The sequence below is a fragment of the Rhinolophus ferrumequinum genome, chromosome 10 (genome assembly GCF_004115265.2).
Source record: "Rhinolophus ferrumequinum isolate MPI-CBG mRhiFer1 chromosome 10, mRhiFer1_v1.p, whole genome shotgun sequence".
Taxonomy (NCBI): domain Eukaryota; kingdom Metazoa; phylum Chordata; class Mammalia; order Chiroptera; family Rhinolophidae; genus Rhinolophus; species Rhinolophus ferrumequinum.
The window spans coordinates 59,694,935-59,716,120 of NC_046293.1; the positions used below are offsets into that span (position 1 = coordinate 59,694,935).

Here is a 21,186-nt window from a genome sequence, read left to right on the forward strand (position 1 = left end):
CCCCAGGGCATAGTCACCCTGATTGGGCCCAATATCCCAAGCCCAAAGTTTCTCATTGTCTTGAAGTGACAGGACAGTGACATGGAGACCCTGAAACATGGCATCATGAAACATTGTGACTCCACAACCAACCTCTGATTTATTGATAAGAACAAGATTTTTAGCACAGAAATGTTCCCTACGAGGAGTTGATATTAAGGCTTTGAGAGAAGCCAGATTTGAGACATTGAAAAAAATCCTCTAGAGGGATGAGATAAGCTAGTACCCTTCTGGGAAGATTACCCATTTTCCAAAGAAAGTATCTCAGCATTTGGAATTACAACTCAATATTTTTAAGTTCCCCAGTATGTCCAGAGGCATAAGCAATCATTTGATAACTCTAAAGTTTAAAGCCCTTTGCCACTAGCACTCAAAGTGATCCAAAAAACAAGGTTCTATAAAAATAAAAAATGTACAACATAACAACATGGGAAGAGTCCAAGATGTTCCTACTGATAGAATAGATAAATGGTTGCCTAATCCCATTTTACAAGACCATAATTCCTTCACCAACACTACAATGGAATGGTTGTGTTCAACTAACCACAGAATTCATCAAATAAGCTTTTTTTTCACTTTGTAAGAGAATATTGAAAGTACTATCAATCTGTATTTTGAAATAAAAATAACATAATTAGAGCACAGACTGGGAGTCTACACCTTTTTTGAAATATGAAACTTCAGCTAAAGAACAACAAAGTCAATCTTGAAAAATGGTAATTCTAGGATCAGTAGTAGGATCCTCGAGTATCTTCACAGGTACTGTCATTGCATGTCTGATATATCAGATGGATAGACATTTTTTTCTATATTTATTAATCTATTGTAAATATTACAGTGGCTTGACATCCATATTCCTTAGCATACTTTCTTCAGGTTATTAAGATTTGGGGCTCAATTTTTCTTTTCAAATACATCTTCATTTCCAACAGCATTTTTCTAAATGATTAGATTCAAGTTCAAAAATACCTCTGAAAGATGAATGGGAATCAGTCCAATAGTTCTACCAAGGTGATATAGCATTTTCATTAATTAGAAAAATTTCTTTAAAATTTATTTGAAAATTGAGAAGTCTGTACGCTGATAAATAAGATCACAACCCCAAAATGAATTCAAGAACACTGTAAAGGATAACTGTTTTTAAATGTTTTCATGATATAAAGATTGACTTAATTAGAGCTATTGTCTTGGTTTATTTAACTTGAATATTATTTCAATTAAAATTAAAACTTGATTTGTGATTAAATGAGAACTAATTACAATCTAAACAACTGCCTGACCAAAGACAGCTCTGAGAATGATAGTCCCATATTGACAGAGGTGTTTAATTTCTTCCATTAAAAACACAAGGAGATTTTAACAACTGTTAAATTAAAGCAGTGAAAGTTCTACAGTTTCAAAATTCAAGCTGTTATTCTAGAAAAACTAAAGACTCCAGTTCATCTCCCAGGGGTATTTCATCAAAATTTATTTTGTGATCATAGCTTGCAGTCATCCTTTCCTTGTTATTTCCCACACAGATTTCTCATACTTCTCTTAGCTGCCTTTCAACCACCTACACTTTCCCAAACAAGTCCTTTACTCATCCATTACACCATGTCATCTCTTACTTTCACTGTCCTTCTCAGGGTGACACATACTCAGGCACTTTCTGGTAATTTTACTTTTTTTCAACATGAAGATGGACTTGTCTCTGTCATCTCTTCTGCTGTTGTTATTACATATATGTGTGCATGTGCTTTGTCCTTATTGGTTGTTGAATAAGTAAGATTTCATTAAATATTCATTGTGTTCACTTTTATTATGTGTGTGTGTGTGTGTGTGTGTGTGTGTGTGTGTTTGTGTATGTGTTAGTGAATGAGTTCCTTGAGAGCACAATAATCTAATTCATTCTGATGGTCTCTCGGTGCCTAATAGTATTTGGCATAGTATAAATGTTCAACACATATTTCTTGAATAAATGAATGATAAATAAATGACCAGGAAACAAAATATTTGGAAGGAAAGAAACCAATGAGATTTTGATATTATTTCTGAAAGTTAATTGTCTTCAATCTTTGATATGTATAAATTACTTTGGAAAAGCCCATTATATGTAAAATGTATAACAAAAATATGTTAGTATATAATTATTTGCATGCCAAGATGATTGCCCAAAGAAAAGTGAAATTTTTTTTAATGAACTCATTTACAAAGTTCATTTAACATTAATTTTAGACACATATATATTATGTATTATGTATATGTATATGTGTGTGTGTGTGTATGTATGTGTGTATATATATATATATATATATATATATATATATATATATATATATATATATATATAAATAGCAAGGAAAAAAATGCTTCACCTATCTTTGACCTAAATGTCTGACCAGCACTAGCATTCAACAGTATTTGCTACAGTATTTCATAACAATGTTAGAGTAGCTTATCTTTGTTAGGAAACAAGAACAGTAAGGGTGATTTTTCTTAAATAACACACTTTTTGAGATAAGACATTTGCAGAGATAGAAAACAATAGTAAACTATAGCTACTACACATATAACCCAATAACTTATTAAAATGACATGCTAACATTTTCTCCCTGAATCCTCTATTAGTGAGGCTGTCACTTTTATCTATAGTTGAGCTTCATTTCTTTTTATAACTCCAATGTAATTTGTTTCAAATCAGGGGGAAAAATCTGTTCAATTGATTGATTTTTCTCAACATTAACCTTCCAGTGAACCAGCTATAACTTGAAAACACATTATAAAACAACTTGATTATTTTCCTACTAACAAGTAATGCTCAGCGTCCTCAAAATACTCCCACAGGGTACACATGAGCAAACGAATATTAATTTTGTGTACTGGCAAAGAATTAAGGGACTTATTATTATATGTATTATATATTTCAAAAGAGCAAGAAATTGTTCCCTGTATGATTCAAACTTTTATTTCCCAAGAAATACCCTTCAAAACTATCAATATTTATCAAAGTATTATCAGTAAAATTTAAAATTTTATATGTAGTAGAAATTATAATAACATATATTTTATGGCAGTTTCAAAGAAATTTCATATGCATTATTATTTTTTTTAATCTCTACACCAAGCCAGTGTAAGAAAATGAGAACCTGTTACTCCTATTTTACAGATAAAGATACTAAATATCAGAGGTAATATTTTACCCCAGGATATTCAGCTCAAACCCTAAATTCTCCTCATTCCAAATTTTCTTCTCTTTTCACCACTCTGATAAGTATCTTAAGCACCATTTCAAATTAGTCTTTCGATCTGTTTATCCCACAAATGAGTCTCCCTTACTCACTGTGAAATTATAAACAATTTATTTGAGGAAGTAGATATGTTCATGAGTGATCAGCTAAGCATTTTGTTTGGTAATTTAATATCCAGCCTTGTGTCCTGTTTATTTTAATTTATTAACATCCAAATATCATCACCAAATTTGAATTACTAAGTAAATGACTTCCTATTATAGAGACACCCAATACATTAGTAATACATAAATGGAACTCACATTATGAAAAAGTAGAAACTATAGAAGAAATTTAAAATATTTCCAGTAGCCTAATAACTTGTGGTATTATACAAATTATAGAACAGTATGGCTTAGTGACTTGGTAAGAAAGGCATTCACATGACCAAGACTAAAAGCCTGATGTGATTGAACACAAATGTAAGTACTTCCACAGGCCAGCATCTGTTTTTTTAATGACACTTGTGGGGGAAAAAAAGTATGAAATAAATTATAAGATATATGAAAGAACTTTTTCCCTTAAATATTTTGTCATGAGAACTCATTAAAATGTAAATTATTAATCTATTATATTGGCTCCTCTGAGCCCTTAAGGTCTATTATTTTGATATGCTATTAGGGACTTTTATAAAAGATGATTAATGGCAGGAAAAAAATAGCGGCACTATGAAACAGGTACTACATAGTAACTAAAATTGACTAATTCTGGGTCATGCATTTTCAACAAGGGCAACCCAAGGGGGTGAAAACTGGTTTATTGGAAGTGAAAAAACTCTGACTCTCTTTATCTGTAAATCACAGATATACATACAGCACATTAACAGATATTCAGTATTTCTGTGGCATTAAATTTCCAAGGGAGGGGGGATCACTTAGGAAAAAAAATATATCTAAAAAGCTCCTTAGACAGCAAAAATGAAATAACAGTTGAGAAACACTGTTCCAGGTAAACAAGTATTAGCAAATTCTACTCTAAGCTAAATAAATTCAAGATATTTTTGACTTCCTTTAATTGTTTCTAGATGATGAGGGATCAGACATAAGAATACATTAAATAAATTCTCCAAAATAAGTTATGGAATGCTTGTTGATAGCTGTACAGTATCCATTACATGCCCGGTAATAACTAAATATTTTTCAGTGAATGGATTGTTCACGATCAAAAGACAACAAATGTTTTATGATGTTCATCTTTTTTATTAAGCATGCAATTATGCAATAATGACATAACTTTATTCAGTGACTACCAAATCCACCAACACCAGAAAAACTATTTTCTCGGTTTTTAAATAGTAAGATTCACTCCCCTCATAATAGACCTGCTCTGCTTTGAGTTTATTACAAAAAATTTTTTAAAAATCTTGAATGTATGTTAGAGCAACTACAGTGAGAAAACATTCCTTTTGTAGCCCAAAGAAATAAAGCACGTATATGAAGGCCTAATAAGTAGTATGACTTCATTTATTTTAACATTAAATAATCAGAATTTCTCTAATTCTATACCTTCAAATATATTCTACAATGAAAATAAAACCCAATCCCTTAAAGTAGAGAAAATATAGAGAAAAAAATTGTAATATAATTTTTAAACTTTTTTTAAAAGTCAACATTAATATTTAATGCTGGAACACTAGACCTTTCACCATTAAAATAGGAAGAAAACAAGTATACCTGCTATCGACATTAATTTCTCAAACTCTTTTATAACTTCTGTGCAATGTTTTGAAATATGAAATCTAAATTAAGAGCTTATTTAAAGGAAGAGACCGTGTCATAATTTTATTTATACTAGATATGTCAGGAACAGGAGATGCCAAGGAAATACCTGGATCTACCCTAATAGAACTTACAGCTAAGTGGAAAAGTAAGCATTAACAAACAATTACATAAGCAATGAATTAATTATAATTGTAATAAGAGATGTAAAGTGTTCAAGGTTCTATGTGTCCATATAACAGAGAAACTAAGCTAGAAGGATAAGAAAAGCTTTCTGGGGCAAATAATAGACATGAATGATGGCTTGCTATTAGCTAGACAAATAAAGCAGTAAAGTGCAAAAAGCACACAGAGGGAAACGTGGTATAAAGGGCCACAGCACCTGCAAGGAACTGCAGAAGACAACGTTCCTGGATCATACTGAGTAAGAGGAAAGGTACCTAAAGAAGAGGACCAGAGACAAATCACACAGGGCTTGGTCAACCATGTTACAAGTTCTGAAGTTTACCTTAAGGTTTCTTAGTAGAGAAGTAAAAGTATCAAATATTTATTTAGAAAAATTCACTTCAGCAGCTGTGTGTAGACCTGATTAGAGTCAGGACATTTGAGTGAGAGAATTGCAATAGTTCAGAGGAGATAAAGAACATAAAGATGGAGGTTGTGGCCAGTTAGCTCAGTTGGTTAGAGTGCGGTGCTGATAACACCAAGATTTCCAGTTCGATCCCCACATGAGCTCCTGTAAGCTGCGCCTTCCTTAAAACAAAACAAAACAAACAAACAAACATAACAAAAACATGAAGATGGAGAACAATATGCACATATGAAAGACAATTAGTAATTAAAAGTAATAGGATTTTACAATTGATTGGAGATGGGCAGAGATGGCAAGAAAAGTGTCAAGGATGATTTCCAAAGACTCTGGCTTTAACAAGTGGGAAGAGAGCAAGAGAAAGCTGTGGCATGGGGAGCATGTGCTTAAGAATGCTTTCGGAGCCTTCAGAATTAAACAGCAGCTGTTCTGAGGGGCCAAACAGGAAACCAGGAGATAATGGTATTCTCCCTTGCCTTCACTGAAAGTAGGATCTGGAAGAAGGTGGAAATGTCTTAGATACCTAGAAAAGAAGCCATACCAAATCCAAAATTAGATGTGTACATCTATTGCCTACCAAAGCAGTTCCACAAACACTAGGAAAAAACCAGGCAGGGACTAGTGGAATATTCTGAGAATAGAATCCCAACAGGATACTCATGAGGAGGGAAAATACACACGAGGAGGGAAAATTTGTAGCCAATATTTTCTGAGTGGAGGGATGAAAAGTTTTGTATACCTTTATGAGGGAATAAAAAGCAATTCGACAATAGGTATAAGTATTCCTGTGACAGATATTTTCTTCTCCAATATTTATCTTTCTATATTCCTCTGTATCGAATGGTGCTGGAAACTTACATACTTGATTTGTAAGACTCCCTTGCCAGCTGGCTTCTGGTTAGATTCTGCCCATGAAGTGTGGCCACCGCAAAGATGTGTGCTTGAATCTCCCTCAAAAGAACCCTGCAAAGAACATAGCTGACTGATGGTCTCTAGTTGTGCCACCTGTGGACCCATCATAGGATCCCACCACGGCCACACTTTCCCTGGACTGCTACTAGTCAGTGACTGATCATGGCAGGAATACTATAGCCTGGCCTTTTGGTCCATTGTGGACTCTGTCCAAAGGGCAACCTTTTGTTCAAGGGCTCCAAATTGGCCTAGCCAAGACATTTTCAAAACTATGCTGAAGTACCCTTCCTATTCAACCTTCCTGCCTTCCTACCTTCTCTTCTTTCACACGTGTCCAAAGGTCACCATGGTCTGAAAGTCCATCACTATCTACTTCTCTGCTCCCTCCCTCTTTGCACTTGAAAAGTGTTTCCCCCAAAATTTCTTGCACATTGGATTGCATCTTGAAGTCTACTTCTTGGAAGAAGGCACTCATGGGAAAGGAAGACTGAAGGAAGGAAGAAGTTATCTATTCTTTTCTGCTCTGGCTTCAGAAGTGCTAAGAGAGGGTAATGTGGATATCTGTGGGTTTTAGCAGCACTAGCAGAGAGTCTGGCAGCATCCAGCCCCCCAAGCTCTAGCAATTTCAAAAAGGAGTTGACTCCAGACTTCCTGCTCAGTGCAAGTGGAAGTGACTCCTAAAGCAGCTGCAGCACTCAGCAAACTCAGCCGCAAACACCATCAGGAGCTCTGGGTAACACTGCTCTGTTTTCACTCTTCCAGGTCTAGGGGCAGTAATATCTTTCTGCAGTTACCAGTATCTGGGTAGTAGTATCACCATCCCCTGTGTCCTTCTCCAGCCCCTTCAACATTTTTGTAACCAGTTCCCCATTTTAAACCACCCTAGTGCGGTTTGCTTTATGCAGACTGAATTTTGAATGATACAATCCTAACCACTTCAAGCTTTTTCACCTCAGCAATTAAATAAAGAAATTAAATATGAACAAAATGCATTAATAAATTTAATTGATTAATTAATATTAAATGTAAACAAAAATTATTGCACAAATGTTTTTATATTAGTATGAACAAAAAAAATAATGTCAGAAAAAGTCTCACAACAAAAATTTTCTCAAGTAATTTAGGGTACATTATTATAATGTTTTCCATGCCCCAATTATAATATGTGTTTACGGATCGTTTTTAGATATAGTATTAATATAAGTAAGTACACATCATTTACTGCTAATTATACTGCTAAGTGGAAAAAAGTAAAAGTTCAATATATGCTTATCATATGACCCATAAAGTCCCATTCTTAGAACTATACTGTGGGGAAATTTTGCACAGGCAAACCAAATTACATGTATAATAATGTCCACAGCAGCATTGTCAATAAAAATGAACAATAGGAAAGACCCAAATCCATCAACAGTAAAAGATAAATACATCACAGTAGATTCACACAATGGAATCCTATGTTACAACATGAATGAATCTCAAGAGAAATTGTTGATGGTTAGAAGAGAATCACACTGGGGAAAAAAATGTCCACAGCAGGATCTATTTTTACAAAATTAAAATCAAGACAACACAATATGCTATTGTTTAGGCATAAGAAGTTAGGAAAGGGGTACCTCTGTGGGAAGAGGGGTTGTAATCAGATAGAGACAAGCATCTTTGAGGGGCTGACGATATTCTATTTTTTGTCCTGGTTGGTATTGTTTGCCTTATAATTATTCTTTTGAGAATACAGGTGGGTTTTATGCACTGTAAACACGAGTGAGATATCTTAAAAAAAAAAAAAAAAAAAAAAAAACAGATGTAGAAGGGTAAACTCCAGGAAAACAGAAACTTTATCTGTATAATTTAAGCAGAATTACCAGCTCTGAGCAGCAGTCTCTCACATACCTAGTCCATGTCAATAAATATATGAATAGTTAAATAAAATACCAGATCTCAAGTATATTTGAGATATTCATAAATTAAACCAGTTAAAAATATGCCCAAATGCCATCTAATAATTTCTATGTGGAAGAATTATGGGTGACTAGATTTCTCTTCTTGATATTTTTCTTTATTACCAAAATTCTCAGATAAACATGTACTACTTGAAAAATTCAATAAAATAGATACTAAAATGTATTGTTAAAAGTCCAAAAGAGAGTCAGTTTATGTCATGGCCATTTTTCTTTCTCTTAAGCCATTAATGCTATTGTTTTCATAAACAAGGTCCTTACACAGTATAAATTATCCATCAGGGTTCTTAAACTTTGATGTACATCACAGCCAGCTACAAACCAGCCCAAGAGAGAACCTAATGATATCCTAGCTAAATTAGATCAAACAATTTTAACTGTCAGAAAACCAGCATTCTAAACATGGCCCCAACGATCCACCACCGGTCGCTAATTGTGCACAATCCCCTTGCTTTTTGCCCTCCAGACACTGACTAATTATTTTAGCTCCAGAGCATTCTGCCTCCTTATTTTCCACTCCCTGTTCAGATCTCCGCTCAAATGTCTCTTCCCTGGAAAAGACTCCCCTGACCCCTCTCCATCCATTTTTCAGTTCACATACTCTTATCCTGAAATTTTATCTTTATAGCACTTTAATACCATTTATAATTAAACGTGTATCTGTCTGTTTATCAGACTAATGTTTTTCTTCCCTACTATACAATAAGCTCCATAGGGCATGGATCATGTCTATTTGGGTCACTTTTCATTTATCCACAACTGGATCTAAAGTTGAACAATTAACAGACACTCAATACGTATTTTGTTTACTGAGTAGTTGGTAGAATGAGTGAATAAATCATCAAATGAACCAACAAATAAGTGAAGAGCTACCAAAAAAAAAAAAATTAAATAGCTGCTCTCTCATCTGGGCTTTGAACTAAAAGTTATCTTTATTTAAAATTTTGTTTTTCTTTGAAAAAATTCCATTGCATCAAAAGTTCCAACTCAGATTAGTAACTAGCTTACATGACAATGAGGATAAAAATTTAATCTCAACTAATCAAATGACGTCTTTACATTTTCTTTTTGTGTATACAACCCTCACCTGTGTGTATCTCCTTCACACTAAGTGCAGACCCTTTTCCGACACTAAGATCCAATGATGACTAATTCTTTTTAGGTTCAGTTTGGATGTGATGGGTAGAGGAAGAAAAGGCAAGAAAGCATATTAGCCTTCTAAGATTAATAACTATATTTTTCTGTTGGGAACTTGTAGTCCTAAACTGAAATGTTTCTTCTCTGATCCCAATATCTGAAGCTGTATCTAGTGTAATTGCTTCCAAGGGGGAAATGCTGCTTATACTTTCTGACTGGTGCCACAACGCTCTGAGTTAATCACATCCCCTCCCAAAATGCCCAGCTCAAAACAACTGTGAGAATTCAGGAATGAATCTCTGTGGCAGTTTGAGCAGTAAACTTACTTGTCTGAGTGTGAGAGATTTTTAGTTCCCAAAGCTTAGAAAATTTTAGTAAGCAGGTGACATTTTCTGGTTTTCAGATATCTCATTTTTCAAATCCAAATACTCTGGGTTTCTGCAGGTGTTTCTACATCACGTTTAAAAACTACAGAATGACACAATTTTGCGTTCGGTTGCTCCTGAGCACACAACGCCCTCGAAGAGCTTTTTACAAGTATTCCATTCTTTCATCTCCTACATTAGCATGGACTATAATGACCTAATCTCTTACCTTTCTCTTTCTCACTTGCTCTGCTCTGTGTATACCACCCTTCTTGCCATTTCTCACTGCATGCTTCTACTTCAAAGCATTGAAACATTGCTGCTTTGCCTGGGACATCTTTCCTCCAAATATATTCATGGCTGGCTCCATTGGATACTTTGGGTCTTACCCTAAGGCTTTATTTACAATTATAATCCCTCTCGAACACTTCTTTACCTCTTTATTCCTTTATTTTTCTCCATAGCATTTATACTGTAAAATTTTTATTTTTATTTTTATCATCTATTTTCCCATGTGTAGGACAAAAACTCCATACAGACACAGATTTTGCCTCTATAATGCACTGCTATATTCTCACTAGTTATTGTTAGTACTCAAAAATTACTGAGTAAAACTAACTTTCCATAAGAATTACGCAGTCTAAAATATCCCTATGAAAACTACCAGTAGACTCTAGGAGTACCGGTTCTCACAAAGGCACTGCTTCTACGAGGGGAAACAGTAAGAGTCCTGCTGGACATAAAGCCACAGCTGCTGCTGACCAGCCACATAGAACACCAAGAGAAGAAAGGAGTTAAATATCGATGAGGTCAGTGACCCTGACGATCCTGAAGAAGAGAGTAGCTGATGTGTACTGGGGCGGGGAGAAATATGTTAGGCTCTCAGATGGTCCACTGGCCATTTCTTGGCTTCCCTATGACCAATCATAATGATAAATGTGTTAGTACAACAATCACCGCGTTAAGAGCATAAGAATCCAGGGCTCAGAACCCTCACATATGAGATCTGGATAAAACATTAGGCAAGCTTCCTCAGTGAGCACAAGTGCTAGCTGAAGGAGAGAGGAATCTAAGATGGCTAAGTGAGTTTCAGTAAAGGCCTTGAAACCAACTGCCTTACTGGGGGTTCCACTATTCCTCCTCAAGTATGTAGTCTTGGAAACAGTAATCGACCAGAATCTTCCATACATTGTGGCTGGATGGAGTGAACTTAAGAGAGAAACAAGCAGATCTGAGGGCCACCAGGAGTGGACTCCAGTGGAATGTAACTGCTGGTAAATTACCAAGATCCTTTCGATCAGTTGTGCACCTTTCCTCCACTTACTGAGAATGTTAGCGGATTACAATTCCCAGTCCCTCCCTTCTTTGGAGACTCACCCTCTGCTAAAGAGGAGTTACTTCCCCAGGAAGGCTCCTCCAGACCTTGGACAATAGATCAACAGCCAATGACCAATGAACACAAGGATAGAAGAGGCTGTCCACCTCGCCTCCCAAAGGGACCCACTCTGTGGAGCACTGTATGTTTCAGAGCCTCCCCAGGACCTGATCTGGCTGTCCTCCAGCTGAGACTCTATCGGTGCTTAGTTTTTATCTCCTGCTCTACCTGCTGCCCTTGCTCTCCTTCTCTGGAAAGTACTCTTTCAATAAATAACATAAATGAGAATTCCTGACTTGGCTCTACTTCTAGAGAACTTTACCTAAGACACATGGCACATGGCACATGCAAATCATCTCTGGAAGACGCCTCCTAAGCATAGACCTTAAAATTCTCACAAATATGATTCCAGTGAACATTAGCTCACAAAAATTTTAAAAATCATAAAACTCTAAAATAAAGTATCATGAGTAAAAGTCACCAGGAAGAAAACACAAAATGTCATCAAATAGAATCATCAAATCAAATTTTATACATAATAATGTATATAATTTGATACATGTAATTTATAAAGACAGGAAATGAAAATGTGAGGCCAAAATATAACAAAAGCCAAGTCAATTTGCAAGAAAAAAGAATTTCTAGTAGCATATGATAGATGAAATTAAAAGTCAATGTATAGATTAAAGAGCAGATTACAATCAAGAGAACACAGAATTAGTGCGATAGAAAGAACTGAATAAATAACCCACAATAAAGCACAGAGAGACTTGAAGGTGAAAAATATAAAGTTTGAAATACACGGAGAACAAAGAGAGAAAGCTGACACACACATAACCAGAGTCCTAGTTTAATAAAGATAATAGTGTAGAAGCAACATTTCAAGCGACAATGCCTGAATTTTTTTCAAAGTTCATGAAAGACACCAATTCATAGAAACAGAAAGTCAACTAAATCCTAAATGGTACAAATGAAAAGAAATTTGCTACTAGATCCATATCATTTTATATGGAGCAAGACTGCCTAGGTTTGAATCCTGCCTGGAATAGTTACTAGCTAGTCAATCTGCAACAAATTATTTAAATTTTCTTTGCCACTGTTTCTGATCTATGAAATAGGTTTAATAATAATAATACCTACTTCATAGATTATGAGGATTAAATGAGATGATATCTGTAAAACTCATAATAGAGTTATTGGGTTTTTAATATTTGTTACTTTTATCTTGAATGCTCACATGAGGTGCTCTGGATCAGAGACAGATTTCTTTTTTCTTCTTTTTTTTTTATTAAAGTTTATTTCTTATTAATTATCCCACAATAAAAAAATAAGGGAATGGCCTCCATTGCCCTAAGCCTCACCCATGATGGAAGCCAAGTCAAATGTCCTACATAAGTAGCTGAACACTTTATAGGTGAGTGACAGAAAACAATGTGTTTTTTTTTTTTCCCACTTAGTGATTGCCCCTCCTAAAAGGAGAAAAAAACTTTTGTTCCTTTGCGATGGGATGGAAAGGATCCTAGGTTCTCAGTCTAACATTTTGGAATGTAAAACACATCCTTCCAAAGGCCAAATAAACTTCAGGTGTCTCTAAGGCCTGGGTTTCATATGTAGGCAATTAGTGCCCCAAACTTTCTGGCACCTTGAGCGCTTACCCAAGGGACTTAATCCAAGCTGTGACCAGTTAGCCCTTTTGGGGAGATAAGAGGAGTTTTACTCTCCTTTTCAATCAAAACAATTAATTACATAAATGACTATAGATCTAATCCTCAGGAGGCTGAAGCTTTCTACAGGGACACTGAGAAATCCAGAGAAGTTTTCCTTCCCCACAAGTGCCTCACATATACTAAGTATAACTAAAGTATTAATATTTGTCACATAAATAAAAATAAAATGAATGAAACCATAAAGATAAGAGAAGAAATAATGAGATACAAGATCATACAAAGGAGTGGATCAGCAAAGGCAAAAGTCGGTCCTTTGAAAACATAAAATTGACCAACTCTGGAGAGACTAATCATGAAAAGAAGAGATATGACACAAATGAGCACTCTTCACAGGAGGAGATTTAACTACAGATACAGCAGATGACAATGATAGCAAGTAAGTACCATGAACAACTTTATTAGCACTACCACTTTGGAAAACCATCATGCCTAATCTGGTAAGACTGAAGATCCATCAGCAATCTGCTCCTCAGAACGTGCTCTTGAGAAACCCTTGTATATGGTGCACTGGGCGAGAAGTACAGGAATGTTCACAGAAGCATTGTTCATAACGACAAAAAAATAGAACACCTAATGTTCATGTACAAGAGAATCAATACACAAGTGTGGTGACTTCATACAATAAAATATGGAGCGACAGTAACAAATATGAATAAACTACAGCTACATACCATCAACTATAATGACTGTCACAAATATATCCCTGGGCAAAACAGAAAAATACAGTATAATACTATTATGTAAATTCAATAACAACCAAAACTAAGCAATATGTCATTTGGAGATTTATATGTATGTGGTGAAATTATACATAAAAGTAAGGGAATGATATTCAGAAAATTTAGAGTAGTGATTATCTTGGGGAAGGAAGCAAAGGAATGACATCAGAGCCAGTTACAAGGGTATTAGAAATGTTACATTTCTCAGTTGGGTGGTGTGCACGCTGGTGTTCATTGTATGAATATGTTGTACAATGGACATATACATGCACTTATTTAAATGTAAAATAATTTAGACAAAAGGGGCATGTGGTATGGAAAGTATAAAGGAAAAAATGAAAAGAAGAGAGGAAGAAGGGAAATGGGGACGTGTGAAGAAATCTTTGTCCAAAATATCACAGCACTCTTCTTTCATGGACTGGGTTTGGCGTGTTAAGTAGGTTTTCTGAGACAATGTACAATCCTTTATATTCAAGAAGTATTTTCTCGGCAAAAAGCAAGGAAAGATCTATCTTGGTGTCAGAGGTAGCGTAGACCATACCACAACTTAAATTCTTAAAAGTAGCTTTAAAAATTGTATGCAGTAGTCACTGTGGGGCAGTCTTTATGAGTGATTCTCTTAGGGACACCCTCACTCGGCTTTGGAGATGAAAAAGCATCTTCATCATGAACCCTGGCTTTGTCAGGCTGACACCCACAGTTATTACGAATCTCCCTCCACCACACACACTTCTCTCAACTCTTTTTTATAAGCTGGGAAGAGGCACTAGGGTGACTGTCCTCTGGATAGTACAAATGATGTGTCTTCTCTTGTTAAGCCCAAGATGGGAGCCAGGCTCTAGTGGTTTGCAACTGTTTTTAAAAAGTGAGTATTTAACACTATTTTGTCCTTAAGTTTGGTTCATTGTTGCCAATTTTGAGGCACAGGGAATAATGTCCTGCCCAACATCTTTTTTTAATTTCACACTAATAATTTCACAACTATTAAAGTATTTAAAGTTTGATTTGTGGATTAGTATGCCGTATTAGATAAGTAAACTTTACTATATGCAGAGGGTGTCAAAATATGTATACACATTTTAAGAAAGGAAAAAGCTTATTAAAATTGTAATATAATGAACAACGCTACAATGAATGATGCTAGCATTCATTTGATTAACACCATCTTTTGAGTAAACATCATACTACACATTGCTACCATAATTCAACTTTGAAAAGCAATACATAGATAACATCTCTTACAATGTGTACTTTTTTTGGTACCCCAGTATATATCTATATCTATCTATCTATCTATCTATCTATCGATCGATCTATCTATCTATCTATCTATCTATCTATCTATATGTATCTATATCTGTATCTATACTTATATCTATATGTCTATAGATATATAAATATCAATCTATCTATAGATATAGATAGATAAATAGATAGATAGATACCACACAATGGTGTGAAAAACAGGACTATGAAATATTAAGGACCTCTTCATAAAATTCATATTTCAAAGCATGACTTTTTGGTTCAAACACGGGAGTGGGGCAGAAAATATCTGTCTGACAGGCATCACTCTTCACACCACACCTTTCCTCTCCCTGGTGTTAATGTAATATACGCTACTTCATTGCACATGTGTAACTCATTTAAGTGATGCAGAGTTCAAGGCAGTCTTAACTCCCTCTTCACCCCAAAATAAAATGAGAAAGTAAGTTGCTAACCTCTGGAATTTACAGAAGTGAACTGTAAAATCATATTTCATAGAAAAATCTAAATTGACTTCTCAGGTTATGAATACTTGATTATGGTAGGAAGAGTTCAGAAATATCCCAATTTTAATTCATTTGGAAAAGGTAGTTATTCATTATACTGAGTCTTATGTTCAGGAAGGAGAACAGAAAAGACATCATTTTGAGCTGTCAAGCTTAACACATGTGTATAAAACAAATATTCTCATTCTGTTCTATAGCAGAATTAAGCCTGCTAAATCTCATACCAGATGCAGAGTCGAAATGGTGGTCAAAAAGGTGCTCTGTCATGAAGAAACATGATCCACAAAAAGCACTGAAGGGAAATTTTATATATATATATATGTACATATATATATATTTATCATTATTAAGATACGTATCATTAAAAATGCTTTCAATACAAAAATGAATGCAATCTGAAACTCATCTTCATTACATGTCACTCAACATTTTTAACATCATTATCTGAAACATAATAATGTAAATGACAGGGGAAAGTCAGAGTCACAATTCCATACTCTCTAAACACTGTTTTGAGAAATGGCAGTTATCCTGGAAACATTTAGATAATCATGCTTCCCCTATCAAAGCCATGTTCAGGATAACTATTTCTGTATTTTTATTTAAAGAGAATTGCCAGGGGGAACCCTTATCAAGTAAAATTAACAGACCAGTGAAGATGGAACACAATAGTTTGTGTTAAAGGGCGCCACCTTGTACAGGTAGCTGAGAAAGAAAACAGAAGACCTTACCTTTATGATGGTTTGCACTGGATACAACTTTCCCCCACAAGGTTACGATAAATATTATTATTAGCAGTTTTCCTTTTGTTGCTTTCTGTAAGTATCTCTTACTCATCCTGCAAATAAAAATAATAAAAATCCTAAGTATGTGAAACAATTGTTTTTCCATTATAATTGTGCTACATTTAAAGCTTTTCATGACACCTTAACACATTAAACTCCCCCAAAATATAAACTGTATATAAACTATGAAGAGAAAGAATAAAATGATATGATGCAAGAGATAAGAGAGGTTCTGCCTTGGCAAGTCTTCATTCACTTAACAATAGCCTAAATCAGTTGGGAAATATTACCATTCTTCTCTCCATATAAATATAAATTTAACTTATTCACAAAATCCAAGGCACAGTTGTTTGAATATTCTTTAAATAGTGACTCATTTTACTTATTTTCTAAAGATTCTTTCTTCAATGCAAGTCAAATGGTCAGCGTAAACAGTTTAGATAAAATGAGTTAGATGAATTCCTGCATGGAATAAAGTCACTTCAAATCTATTATTCCTAATGTGTTTTAAAAAAAAAATCACCTGGTACAACAGCTTTCTTATTGTACCTCACTACTAGTAGAGATATGCAGGTGTTTTAATACTGTTGGACTCCACTGTGCTGTACTTATCAGAGGAGAAAAATGGAAAAGCAGATAAAAAAGTACCAACTTAGCATTTTCAAGTTGAGCCCACAAAACTTAGGAAAGCAAAGAAACGTTATAATGAAATAATGGGTACCTATAATAAAAGTCCAGCACCTATTTTCTCTAGCACTTTGTAGAACATTATTTCATTTGCTCTTCAGAACAACTTCGGGGTGTTGGTATATCTATCCCCATTTCATAGATGATGAAATTTAGAAATTTTCCTGAGGTGACATTTAATAATAGAATAAATATGCAAACCCAGAATGGGCTAATCCAAAAATCCCTACGTTAACTACTACATCGCTAAGGTGTAAGCAAAACTGATATAAAATATAATCATTCTGTACTTATTTGTGAGGGAGATAAAATATTTGTCTGTCACTCAGTTCTGTCTCAGGTCGAGATCCTATACTGAACTCCATTCCTGTTTGACCTACAGATCCTGGCCTTGGTTCTAATACAAGTTTATGAGGTCACTTCCTGACCCAGTCTGATACCTCCTGAATTCTCTAAATTATCTTCTTCATCACATCTTTGTTTCCTATACACTCCATCTTCAAATATATGACCCAGTGGTAGCAAAAGAATCTTTCATACTGATAAATGCATGAAAAAAATATAGTATGCATATTTAATATAGATATAGGCTAACATTTCTTGGCCTGGGGAAATTGTGCATACAAATTCAGATGTTGAGAAGGCAACGTTGTATGATTAAGAACGTGGACTCACTCCTGAGTCTGTCTGGATTTGAGTCCAGGCTCAACTGGCATCTAATTGTACGATCTTGTATGAGTTTCTGGGTCTCCTTCCTGCCTCAGTTTCTTCTTCTGTGATATGGAACAACACATATGAAATGCCTGGCCCACTGGTTGGCAAATATAAGGAATCAATGACTCTGAGATTACAGAGTATTTAGTCATGTGCATGTGCCTGTGAGGTCTGGCCCTTGAATGCATGAGAGGACAGTCCCATTCACGGGATGACTGAAGGGAGTTTCAGTGGTACCAACAGCTGCAAGTTCTTTGTGGACCTTGCTCTTGTGACGTGTCAAGATAACGTACGAAGGGATATGTGTCCAACCTTTTAGATTAGATTGCTTGGTTTCAAGTTTGGCCCTCTGCCTACTGCTATATTACTTTGGACAAAACTCGGGGTATTTTTGTTGTCATTAAAATGAAGATGATGATAATATCTACCTCACAATGTTGTTGGTATAAAGAGTAACTAAGATAGTCCATGTAAAGTGTTTTAATGCTATGCATAGAAGATACTAAATGCTCAATAAATGTGATCCCTTGCTACAATCATTACTTGGTTAAACCAGCATTTCCCTAGGTGTGTCCTGTAAGGCATCAGTCGACAAAATGTGAATATAATATTAGTGAAAAACATAGGGGCAAATATATTTGTAAAATTGGGTTCAACAATTTAACCAGATTTTTTTTAACAGGAGGCATATTTGAGTCCGCAGCATTTTCCAGAAACATTTATCCACGGAGTAACACAGGATGCTAGACCCTCAGGAGGCCTCATAGAGAAGTCATCTGGTTTAGTACCCGTTAGTACCTTAGTCCCTCTCAGAAGACCAAATGCCCATTTTAAATCTTCCATTCTATTGCCTTTGTTTCCTCTCAGTGCCCTCGCAACTAGCTTTGTTATGAGATTCTATTTTTTCTCTCATTTTTTTCAACCATGCTGCCTTCCCGCTTACATCCAATCCCTGCAACGTTGTTGTACTACATGTCATCTCAAAGAATAAACAGTTTAGCAAAACTCATCTGACACTAAGAGCTGCTTAGCATAATTCTTAATAGCTTTTCCATAGCAAAAGGCCTTTATGGCAAGGTCAATGACCCATTGTATTTTCCATCCCGTTGTGCACTCACCAAATGGGATGACAAAACTGACAGCTGATAACTAGATATATGGAAATGGAAATGCCCACAAAGCTACCAGGCCATCAAACGGAAAAAGGGAGCAGAATGCAGGTCAACATTTGGAAGTCGCTAAAGATTCCTGCCTTCTCCCTCTGGGAACACTGCCACACCTGACCAGTCAACTACCATCGTCTATTAATATTACTTCCTAAATATCTCCTAAATGTATAAACTTATTTCCATTCCTACTGCAGTACTGCAGTTCAGACTACCAAAATTGTTGCCCTCTGTAACTAAAGTTGAGGTCTGTGTCTGCCTTTGTCACAACTATATTTGCAGCATTTAGTACTTAGTAAGTGCCTGGTAAATATGATTAACTGAATGTAATGCATTCTCTATACTGTAGCCATGATATGTAACTATGACCTTGAGATAACCTTCTTATGATTGTGATTCTCCTCTACATTCAGAAAAAAAGCCTCTAATATTTTATGCCATTTCTCCCCATCTTTCGCTCTGCACACACACCACACACACAGTCTATATTTTCACTTCTGCACACACATACACACACACACACACACACACACACAGTCTATATTTTCACTCCACTAAGTTTCCTCAATGTCTTCCAGCTAAATCTCACCTCCATGTCACCTGAAGCTTATCAGCCACCCATCCCACCCCATTCGCCCACCCATACTTCAAAATGCTAACTTCTATTCATTGGTCAGGGTGTATGTTAGAATTCCTCCTATTTTTGTTCAAGACCATGTCAAATGTCCTTCTTTATGTACAATAGCTACACTTTATGTACAATTGCCACACTGTGTTATAATTTTCCATTTATTTATCTCCATACCCCTTTCTCATACAAGATCCCTATAGATAGGAACTGTGACCCATACATTTGTGAATACCTAGGGCCTGGCCCAAGGTTGAGCTTAATAACTGGCAAATGGATATTTTGTTGAATGTTGGTGGTGCCTTGGAGCCAAGTAGACCGTGTAGTTGTCAACATGAGGAGAAGCAAGTATGTGTCATTTCTTTAAGATGAAATTAGGAAAGAACAAACAGGAAGAGGAATGTGAGAAAGAGGTGTGGGGAAATGAGAAAGGCAAACTGGAAAAGAAAAAAAACAGAAGGGAAAAATCCAATCTGTAATGAGTTTTATTCTAACTGATTTTTAAATTACAATCATACATACACAATTAAGGCACAACACAGTGATGGAGGATTTTCAACCAAGAGGCAATATCAAAGAAGAAAACCCAGTGAGAGAAAAAGGTGAATGGCACATTCACTTCTCATTCAATGTGCTAACTAACCCACAGGTAGGTCTCAGTTTAAAAATTTCCACCACGATCAAGAGTCCAATGCACTTTCAGAATTGTCACATTCACCTGTAAAAATAGCAAAACTTAAGTGAATTTTATAACAGCAAAAGCCGAGGGGAAAAGAAACAGGCAACTGAAGGATAAATACACACAGAGAAGGGACCTTGAAATTGCTCCAAGCAAGAGCAGTTTGCAAGGAGGACAAGAGAAATGGGATAATTGCGAAACGGGAACCTTGGCCGTGAAGGGTGTTGAAGTGAAAAGTTGTCAAAGTAGAACTGACAATTAAATCTCCAGACTTTCTCCCACTCTTCTCTTCTAGATTTCACATTTCAGTTATCCTCACTGAGATTTAAACTTTTGGAAGATCTTGAAACCCTTCACCTCCCCACCAATGTTAAAATTTCATTTCATTGTAAATAAGCAAGAATTAAAAATCTATTATGCTACTATAAAAATCATTTCCCCATAAAAACAGAAAGTAAGTTTAACTGGTCTAAAGAAGAGAAGGTAGAAGGAAAAAGGGAGAGAAGCCTTATATACATAGTAGATAAAAGCTGGGGCTAGAATCCAACCACCTGACCTCCCAATGCGCTTACAGCACTTCTGGGAAATACAGTCATATAAGGCAATATATACAAAAGTCTCTTTAGGACATGTTTCTACATTGATCTGATATTAAGACCAACCTGGTGTTAACTAATTACAATGGCATGGATTTCAACAGCCAAAATTAGTGCAGGAACCTACCCTTGAGGTAGAATGCTCCAATTGATAAGGCAAATTCCTTTTGTCCTCATAGGGACCAGAATGGTTTTTATAAAATGTAAATAAGATCACATTACTCCACCTTACCCTCTGGTTGCAATCACAGTATTTACCTTCCCCCTGAAATGAGAGTAAATGACTTACTGGAGAGAAGGCTGAACGTTATCTCCGCTCTTGGCCTCTTGGACCTCACTTCACATCCCTGT

General features: G+C 35.5%; 1 protein-coding gene across 1 annotated transcript in view; it reads right to left on the bottom strand.

Moving 5' to 3' along the window:
* TAFA2 (TAFA chemokine like family member 2) overlaps positions 1-21,186 on the bottom strand; it is a 398,436-nt gene that overhangs the window by 109,059 nt on the left and 268,191 nt on the right. The window contains exon 2 of the mRNA XM_033116157.1: positions 16,312-16,418. Within this exon, the coding sequence (XP_032972048.1) occupies positions 16,312-16,417 (106 nt within the window). The 5' untranslated portion in view covers position 16,418. The remainder of the gene's footprint in view (positions 1-16,311; positions 16,419-21,186) is intronic.